The 10,142-nt window shown below is 46.7% G+C and overlaps 1 protein-coding gene across 1 annotated transcript in view; it reads right to left on the bottom strand.

The window, feature by feature from the left end:
• Window positions 1-1,121: 1,121 nt before the first annotated feature.
• CHMP4B (charged multivesicular body protein 4B) overlaps window positions 1,122-10,142 on the bottom strand; it is a 37,157-nt gene continuing 28,136 nt past the window's right edge. Inside the window, exons 2-5 of the mRNA XM_010960849.3 lie at window positions 5,285-5,462; window positions 4,366-4,480; window positions 3,209-3,335; window positions 1,122-1,987 (exon numbers count right to left, since the gene is read on the bottom strand). Coding sequence (XP_010959151.2) covers window positions 1,923-1,987; window positions 3,209-3,335; window positions 4,366-4,480; window positions 5,285-5,462 — 485 coding nt within the window. The 3' untranslated portion in view covers window positions 1,122-1,922. The remainder of the gene's footprint in view (window positions 1,988-3,208; window positions 3,336-4,365; window positions 4,481-5,284; window positions 5,463-10,142) is intronic.

Genomic DNA, 10,142 nt, shown 5'->3' with positions numbered 1-10,142 from the left:
AGAGCTGACGGCTAGGGGCTGCAAGTGCCCCTCACCCAAACCTGGGGTGAGAAACCCCTGAGGCAGCTGATGAGAAGAGCTTAATGCCCACTCTGCATTTCCCACACCAAATGATGCCTGCCGACCACCAACTGCAGGCTGAGGGGGTGGCAGCTGGCAGTAAACGTTGCCACTGGATTCTTCTTGAAGTGGAAAGAACTTATGAGAACAGCCAGATCCAACATCCACATGAGTCATGAATTTTCAAGCCATTGTGGTCAAGTTTCAGTTCTAAGTGTGGCAGCCCTGGGAGAAGGAGCAATAAGGGGTGAGGAGCAGGGCATGAGCAGCTTCGCAGACAGGACCTCTGAAATGATCTGGTCCTGCCCTGTTGTTTCACAAAATGAGATGGGGCAGGGAAGGGGGGAGGGGCAACTTGCTACAGGGCACCCAGTGAGCGAAGGCATCCAATTGTGAACTCAGGTTGGTTTTAATCTTAAGAGGTTTGGGGATGGGAACTGAAGGGGGATCCTCTCAACTCTTCCAGTTTGCATGTTTAAGGATAAACATGCATAGATTTACTTTTCTCAAGGAGTAAGTCCACAGTGTTCACCAGATTCTCAAGGCAGCTTAAGACTAAAGAAAACTAGAGAGAGTGGAAGAGGCTGGGTCAAAGTCACAGGGCAAGTCACAGCGGACCCGAGATCACCATTTGTGTCCTAGATTCTTAGTCACTGGCGTATGCTTCCTTCCCGCGGGAAAGGCTATTTTCTTCAATGCACCAGATGGGCCTCGTCAGTGGGAACACCAGTGTTTCCAACAGGTGGAGGGTCTGCTGTTCTGCTGGCATTGCCCATGCACTCTGACAGAGGAGAACCAGGGAAGATCCTGGAGCCATACAAGAACTCAATCACTCCTGAACTGTGCCCAGAGGGTCTCCAAACAAGACGAAGGCCACAGATCCATGGGGCCCAGAACCTAAACACACTTCTAGAGAGACACGTTCTGCTCTTGGTTCAAATTGTTGATACATGTCATGCTCGTCTTCCATGTTTCCACAGACTCCACTGGACACCATGCTGGCCTGGAAAGGGCCAATTCCCAAAGCAAACGACAAACTGATTAAATACAACAGCAAAGTATGAAAATTAATTGAGATATTTAATAGACAATCCAAACCATAATTTCATCTGAATATAAATGTATGCACATGTTTCCAATGAGTTATCTATCAGTTATCACAAACAGCAACAGGACCTTAGAGCTATGTTAGAAAAATGTATAGCTGGAATTTAACTCTAACAATCTCACACACTCTCAAGAGAACACCATCCTTTTCAAATCAGTGTCACAAACTCCAAAAAGACCAGGGGAGTAGGAGCGAGGAGTGGGCCAGAGTGGTAAACACAGGGGCCAGTACACAGGTGATGGACAGTACAGCTCTTGAGGAAACCAAAATCAGATGTATTATTATAACTAAGGACAAGGAAAAGCCTATGGCTTTTAAAAAACGACTTTTCTGCCAGTACCGTACAAGGCTTACAAAGAGATGTGCGACAGGTCAGCTGACTTAAAAGGACAGAGGCTACATTTTCAGATCATTTCAACTGCAAACGGTCGACCCTTTCCATTGAGGTTCAGCAGTGGAGTTAGCGTAGTCCAGAAGCTCAATGTTGGATTTGCAAATACAGTTTATTTTACAGAAATTCAACATTATAAACAGCAGGCACCTCCCACCCCACCCACCCCCTCCCCCCCGCCTGTCCCGCTGGGTGCAGACCATGCTATGCAGAGTGAGCAGTGATGCGGCCCTACTGCTTTGGAGGGAGATTCGAGAGCGATGGAATCTGCCTGCACCATGTCCTGCCTGCCCCGCACACACACGCGCCTGCCCGCCATGCAGGCCACCAGAGTCTGTCTGGGCCCAGCCCGCACTGGACCAGTTAAATGGTTCCAGCCCAGGATTCCAATTCCTTCATGTCATCATCTTCCTCTTCCTTCTTCTTGGCTGTGTGAACAAAGCAAAAGCTATTTAGAAAGGCTGTTTGCAGTGTTCTTAACACATTCTGGCTGGATGCCAGGGCTGTGCTACAGTGTCTGCAAAATAGCCCTGCCCTTGCAGCCAGCCTCATCTCCAGGCTATCAGCAGACTGCTTCTCTGTGCCTAAAAGCTGCAACGTAACTCCAGATAACCAGGCAGTTTCCCCAGCACCTCCCCTGTCCCCTCACCAGGGCCAAAGAAAACACGGAGGATTCTACACTGACAGTTCTTCAGGATCCAAGCCCCAGAGCATCTAAGGTGGGGGAGAGCCAGAAGAACTCCAGAAGAGATCTAATCCCCACCAGTCACCCACTCCCAACCTCAAGTGGCCTAAATCACCTCTATACACCAAAGGCAGCTTGCTGGACAGCGGGACAGTGCTCATACCCCCTCTGCCCGCACCCCACCCCAGGCAGTTGACTCAGAGAGGCCACCTGATCAGTGGGAGAGGCTGGAGACACAGCCTGGTCATACTCTGCTCCCTGGGCTCTCTCTCCATGCCCTCACACTGCTTCACCTTTTCTAGAGGTTCTGTGTAGATACTTCTACCCAAGGGTGAAATAATTAAGGGAAGGGGGGCAGGAAGAAGGAAGTGAAGGTTTTACAGAACCAGGTCTCTAAAAAAAAAAATCAAAGCTGTTTCCTCATTGTGGCTCCCTCTGAGACATAGGTTTTTACTGGTGTGCACAGCACAGGATACTAGACAGGGAGCAAGAGCTGTCCTAGACTTAACTCTCACCTTCTCCAAGTGCCTGGAACTTTCTCTTGTTTGGTGACCCAGGGAAGTAATTCTAGAATAGCGGTTCTCAGCCGGGGAAGATACCCCCCCAGCTCACAAGGACATCTGGCAAAATCCAGAGGCGGTGTTGGTTGTCAAAAATTGGGGAGGGGGTGTGCTACTGGCATCTAGTGGGTTGAGGCCACTGGTGCTGCTAAATATCTGCAGTGCACAGGAGAGGGAACCCCTCCACCCCGAGTCCTCACCCAAAGAATGATCTGGCTGTGTCAATGCCAAGGTTAAGAAACCCTGTCCTACAGAGAAACTAGGGAAGAGCAGGTGACACTGGCACTGGGCAGTCACACCAGATCCTACCTGGTTCTCAACTCGGCAACTCAGGCCAACCAACCACAAGATTACCCACCTATGGCATCACGGGTGTGTCATGATTCTGGGTAAGAAGTACTCACTGGGTTTTGATGGTAGGGTGATAGAGGGAACATTTGGTAGAGGGACTGTTTCAGGTCCACTGATTTCCAGCAAATTCTTGTCTAGTTCCTCCTGTTCTAGTTCTTCTAATTCTGCCATGAGCTCATCCTGATAAAAGGAAACACAAAAATGAGAGAGACATCCCTGGGAATCCCAGCTCCTCCAGTGTTACCTCTTACCTGATGGCTCAGGGGACACATATCCCTTCTGAAAGGGTCAGAGGGGAGATGAATTCCAGGTCCACACTCTGTGACTCAAACATCCTAAACACACTTCTACTGGTGAAAATAACACGCTATTGAGCAATTACTATTGTCTGCATGTGGGGTCCTGTGCTAGGCTGTGAGCATCTTAAGAAAAGGGATTCTATTTTCTCGTTCCCATTTCTTTATCTCAGAACTGGGTACACTGAGTGAATGTTCAGGACTGTTTGCTGAATTGAAATAAACTTGACTAAGCCCATCAAACTCCATTCTGAAAACATGAAAACTCTGGTGCTGGGAGCCAAGAGTAAGAGCCACAGTCTGTTTTCTCAGCTTTACCATGGGAATCAGACAGCACAAAGAATTACGTTCAGTGGAGAGGGCCTGATCTTCAGTGGACTCAAACCTAAGGCAAAATGAAGTCCCTTTAACAGGGCCTGTAACTGTATTTTAAAAACCTAAGAGACTCAGGTTCCAATTGCTAGAGCAGAATTGGGTAGGCTCTGAGTTCCAGAAGGCTGCTTCAGGAGTCAGATATAAATGCTCTTTCCTTGGCTTCACCTTTATCTCACACCACAGTTGTCTGAGGGCAAATCCTGTAAATTTCTCCAGGGCATGGTCACCACAGCTGCCCCAGCTCTGAGCCCAGGGCCCACCACAGAAAGGTGCAGGGGAAGTACTTGCTGAAACCAACACTGGCCTGAAGACAAAGGCTGTACTCCACCTAAGCTTCTCCCCCAGACAGTGAAAGCATCCTTCAAGATCCAGAATGAGGGAGGGTTAACACCACACCCTGTCCACGTTCAGGTCTATGGAGGGATGAGAAGTGGTGATTCCCAAACCACATACTCCCTGCTAGAGAGGTTTCAACTGCACATCAAAGACAGCCCGGGTATCATTTGTGAAGCTTGTGGGATCTGCATGAAACCACTCACCTCATCAAACTCTTCTCCAAACCCTACAGGTTTTGAAATAGCTGTTGAAATCTCTTCTGCAAGTTCTTGCTGGTCAGCAATGTCCTGCATTAACTCATCAACTTTATCGATGTCCCTTTAAATGAAATGGACAGATGTTATACTGGACAATCAATCTTCCAAAAGGAAGGAAAAAAGGGCTCCAAGCACCCCCAAATATATAATGTCAAGTTCAAACACTAAAACAAATGCAGAATTTTGTTCTGTTTGGGAGAGACCATCATTTGGAACCTAGTGTTACTCTGGCCTTTAGTTATAATTGTAACAAGCCTGATTAACTAGTTTCTTAGGCCACTGTATATGAGAAATAGCCACATAAAGGAAGGAATGCTGAGGTCAAAAACATTGTCAGTATGATAGCCAAAGCCTAAGAGTAAGTGATGAGGCAGAAAATTCCATCAATAATGGACGCAAGAACAGGAGAGCTGAAGCCTTCAAATGTACCACACTTTTCAGGGCCCCTGACAGCACCAGGAAAAAGTCACAGACATTGACTGCAATCCTAGTTCTATCCAAGTTCACACTTAACCCAGGGCAAGTCCCCTCCCCTCCCTAGGACAAACTTCCACACCTTGATCATCAGAGGCCTGGGTGAGAGAACCTTCTAAGGATCTTTTCAGCTTGAAACTCTACGCTCATCCCAATAACCCTGATTTACTCAGAAAACACTGCTTCATTCCATGAGATCTGCTTCTGAAGGCAGCAGGGCAGGTAATCCATTTTAGAAGGAGCTCCAAATAAGAATGCAAATTAAAACAAATTTAGGTGCTTGAATGAAGTCAAGGGGTCTGCCCGAGGCCATGGCCTGGGAGTGAGGCATTCCAGGGCCAGCACCACCCTGCCCCGTGGGTGCCCCCCTCCACCAGTGGTGGCCACATACATGTTGTCGTGGGCAGCCTTCATGGCCTTGGCGGCAAAGCCCATGTTCTTGAGCACCTCGGTGTTGGTGTTGGCATTCTCCAGGGCCTCCCGCTGGAACTCAATGGTTGAGAGCGTACCGTCGATCTGTGCCAGCTGCTTTTCATACCTCTTCTTGCGCTTCAGTGCCTGGAGGGCCGCTGCATGGGGGAGAAAACAGGGTTTCAGAGAGCCCAGACACATGGCGACGACCTGGAGTTCACTAGAGTCTTCTTCCTAATTGTGATGGATGCATCGCAGTTTCTCCTTCCACTATAACAGACAGTTAATAATCTCTATACAAAGAGGACATTCCATTTTCTAAGAAAACTATACGAAATTCACATACTTCAAAATGCAGCTGGCACAGAAGCAAAAGTTCACACTCTCTGGTAATCACACACACAGACACACACACATGAATCAAAGCATGGAGAGGCATCCAGAAAAAGAATGTGCTTTGAAGTCAAATTGCCTTAAATGGTTCAAACCCCAGCTCACAACCTTAGTAAGCTACTTAGCCTCTCTGATAGGTTCACTGTGAGAAGGAAATGAGATAACATCTAAAAATACCTAGCACAACATTAAACATAGTGGACACCCAAAAAACCCCAGCAGTTCTAATTATTATAAAGCTTTAGAGTGTCATCATTTTATGTCAACTGAATTACAAAATAATAAATAATGACTATAGCAAATACTGGATCATTTGGGGTTAAAATGTTCTCTCACATACAGCAACAACTGTAAATTGTTATAATACTTCTGAAAAGTAACATGGCAACACATAGCAACAGCCAGAACGTTGTTCCTGCCCTCTGACCCAGTAATTTCCTTCTGGAAATGTATTCAACAAAAGCAAAAAGGCCTTTGCCTGGAGATGGTAACTACAGCTTTCTCTATCAGAGAGAACAGAGCACAACTGAAATAAATCATTAGAATCTGACCATTTGGTCAGATCAATGCCATCGTCTATCTTAGCCTCCTGGCGTGTGAAGCCTGTAGAGATCATCCTGTTTCAAGGTCCAGTCAAAGCACGCAATTTGACCAAGGTGAACTGGTAGCAGGGCAAGAGCCAAAATCACATCTCCCTACTCAGAACCCAAGATTCCCTCCCCTTAGTCTTTAGTTCCCCGCTTTACACTAAAGAGTGTCTTCAGCTGGGCATTGAAGCCAGGAGGCAGCTCCGCACAGACTGAAGCAGAAGGACAGGCTGGCAGGGAAGCTGCCCGGCACCTGACTTGGTCCGGACAGCACTCACCTCACATAGGTTCGTATACACATACGCACTGACACACCTGTGCTCCCCTGTGTCCCCAAGCTCCACACCAAAGCCACCTCCTGCAGGCTGTCGGTAATAGTCAATCACCTCCCTGACAGGACTGTGGTCTCTCCATATGTCACCTGAATAGGCCCCTTACGCCTTCCACTAAAGCTTCCTGTTAGCCTAGGATTGCATCCTGAGAACCATTTGCCAAGGGAAAAAAGCCTAGGCCTGCATGTAAGTCCAGAGCACCTCCAAAAGCAGCAGGTAAAACCAACAGGAAAATTCCTCCCAAAGGATAAAGCAAGCTAAAGAAACAGTGCAAAAAACCTGAAAACAATTAAATGTGTTAATAGCTGAAAAGCTATTCAACCTGTTATCTCTCTGATTCTGGTATGAATGGCCAGAATGGCCTAAGACGTCAAGAAATCCAACCTGCAGTCACACCCAAGATACCTAAGACCCTTTGCTGAACATCTTCACCTCTGCTGGTACTAAGTCATGCCTGCCAAGCAAATACCTCACAACAGCAACCCTTTAGGGTAGAAATAACCATCCTTTTTAGCAGATGAGGAAACAGGTCCAGAGAGGCTAAGTAACTCAGGTAACCAAGTGGTAGGAGGCAGAGAGGGGATTAAGCCAGTTATGGAACTTCAAAGACCATGCCCTGCCATTCTGTTATGTCTCCCACTTAATGAAAAAGGCAGGACCCTGCCCTGGAGGAGCCATCCAGCCCAGCAGGGAGTGTCAAGGGAACTGTGGGGCCACAGAAGAGGAAGTACAAATTCAGCCACGTCCTTCCCTTGCTTAGAAACCCTCAACAGCTCCTTCTGCCCACAGGTTAAAGCCTCTGCGTGGTTTATCATGGCCTGCGAGGTCCCATGGGACGCAAGGGACTGGGATTCTCACAAGCCAGGTCTGGAAGCCCCAGCACCAGGCCTGTATCCCTTTGCCACTGACCATCACCGCAGAGGGAAGGTCTCCAGGGAGAGCCCTGGTATCTAAGTGCTCAGGCCCGAGGCTGCTTCCTCCTGACTTTCTTTATGCTGTGCTGCTTTTCCACAGAAACTGACCTAGACACACCCCAGTCAACAAGTGATTCTCAAGCGTTCTCAGGCCAACGTCCCACATGTGCCCCTTTCCCAGGTCCTCCTCAGCTGTCCCCGCCACCCATGGCATAGCCCAGCCTAAAACAACTTGCCCACCAGTCAAGACTCAACAAGGTGTTCTGAGGTATTAAACGGAATTTCCAATTTCACCTGGGTTTTTTTTTTAAGTTTGTCATATATTCTATGTAGGGGTCCTCATGTGGGCTACAGCCATATTTTATCTCCTGTGCACTTCTGACTCAAAGGAGAAATGATAATGTCTCACTGAAATACTGGCCGAAACATTTGGCAGGATTCTTTCCCTGCCTTCATATTGATCCATAAAACAGGAACTTTTCCCTCCATCCTCACCATGAGGTGTGCCCTCTCTGAGAGGAGGAAAAGGTCCTTAGCAGATAGCCCGGCCCTCCGGGGCTCCCCCTCCTGCCTGAAGGGTTCACTCAGTCTCTTCCCCTCCTTGCGGTGAACTCTCCAGGATGGCCTGGCAGAAACAGTTCATTTGTTTACTCCAATCTATCTCTTGTGTGTACTTCTCAACTAGTTGAGAATCCCAAAGAGAAAGGGTACATCTGAACCACTCTGTATCTTAACAAACCTGTGGCACAGTAGTGAAGTATAACTTTGGGCAAACTAAATGAGTAAAATGCTGCTCTTTTTGTAGACTGTTACACTTCAAGTAAAACATCCTCCATCCCAACCTTACTGCTGACCACAAAGATTTGCTTCTGTATATAGCCAAGTCAATGCCAGACCTAATGTTTTATATAAATATGTGCTAGCTCTTAGTATCTTGCTTTATACTTCTCCAAATTCCTGGTGGTTGGGTTAAAAAAACAAGTACTGCGTTCTCACTATAAGGGAAAAAATGTAATCATATGAAGTGATGGATGTTAACTAAATGTATTTTGGTAATCATTTCACAATATACACATATATCAAATCATTATGTTGTACTCCTAAAACTAATATAATGCTATATGTCAATTACATCTCAATAAAACTGGGGAAAAATGAAAACAAAACAAAACAAGTACTGGGTTAACAAGGAGTTCATCTAAACCAAATATTCAAAGAGATGCCCAAATAAATCCCTTTTCTGCCACAGAATGCCCCTCTCCCTACCCCATGTCATTCATTAACACAATGCTTTAACAACTGAAATCTAACCCAAGCCAATAGAAGTTTAAAAGGTTGCTTTTAGATGGAAAAAATAGTCCTTGGAATCTCCATATTTAATTATGCCTTTGCTGGTTCCAAGAGAGTAATTACAGCAGCAATTACAGAATCTAATAACCAGCTTTATTGGCTCTGAAAGCTGAAGCAAAAACAAATCCAACCATGTTGAAATAAACATTGGTCTCCAGACAGTTGCTTCATTAGACACTCTAAACAGCTATTTGGAGAAAAAATACAGAAGAGATACCCTAAGAAGCAGACAGACTAGTCAAAAAGACATTCACCCGGGACCAGCAAGGCATCTGTTGGTGACTGCAGAGAAACCATTTTCAGAGAATGCTTCAGTTCAACTAGGTAGGACATTCCTTTCTCCTTGGCAAAGGCAGGCTTGACTTCTCTTTGAAGGGTTGCTGAGGAGGGCAAGTTTGTCTGCTTTGATTTGAGGGCATTCAGAATAAGGGCCATTAGCCTTGGGCATCTAACAAATGCTAAGATGTCATAAGTGTATACTAACAACCAGTACAGAGAGATTCACACACTGGGGAGAAGGAGGGTCCTTGCACTGAATGAATGATGGTGTCTAGAGTCCTTTCAAAAACTGAATTCATGCATCATGATTACATCTGAATTCATGCAGAGAAGGTCCAAGGGCCAGGAGAGGAGGCAAGCGCTGGTTCTTTCCCACTCTCAGCATGAACTACACAGCAAATACAAACACACTCCAGAGGACACTTACACACAAATGCAACGCTAAGTGAGAATTCTGGAGAACCCTTAGCAGCCTGGTCACAGCAGGGCTGGCAGGCAGGGAGCCGAATGAAGCTGAGGAAACCCTGCTTTGCCTGCCTCCAGCAATCAGTCAGATGCTCCTTGCCCATCGTGCCCTTGAATAAACCTCAGATGTTCAGGGTGCTCTCAGCCAGGAGAACCACACCTGGCCTTCAAGCCACTAGTCACTTTGTTGAGTCACCTGTCATCTGCCCTGTGTATGTTGACAAGAAAAGACTTACAGTCGAAACTACAGAGTTAACCACCAATGTCAAAGAAACTCATCCTCCTTCAGTGATGGTTACTAGCAAGCACCCCTGCACCACATGGCATCAGATGTCCTGCCAAACCCTGACCAAATAAGAGTTACAATCCTGGCATCAAAGGCAGACGGGGCTTGAAGGACTCTTTGGAGATACTGAAGTTCAACTCGTCGTCTTACATAACTGAGAATAAACAATGTTCAGAAAAGGTGAGACAGCCTGCCAGGATCCTGCAGCAAGTCAGAAGAAGAATCAGGACTA

The sequence above is a fragment of the Camelus bactrianus genome, chromosome 19 (assembly GCF_048773025.1).
Source record: "Camelus bactrianus isolate YW-2024 breed Bactrian camel chromosome 19, ASM4877302v1, whole genome shotgun sequence".
In the NCBI taxonomy this organism is placed as follows: domain Eukaryota; kingdom Metazoa; phylum Chordata; class Mammalia; order Artiodactyla; family Camelidae; genus Camelus; species Camelus bactrianus.
This window is presented reverse-complemented; position numbering and strand designations above follow the sequence as displayed.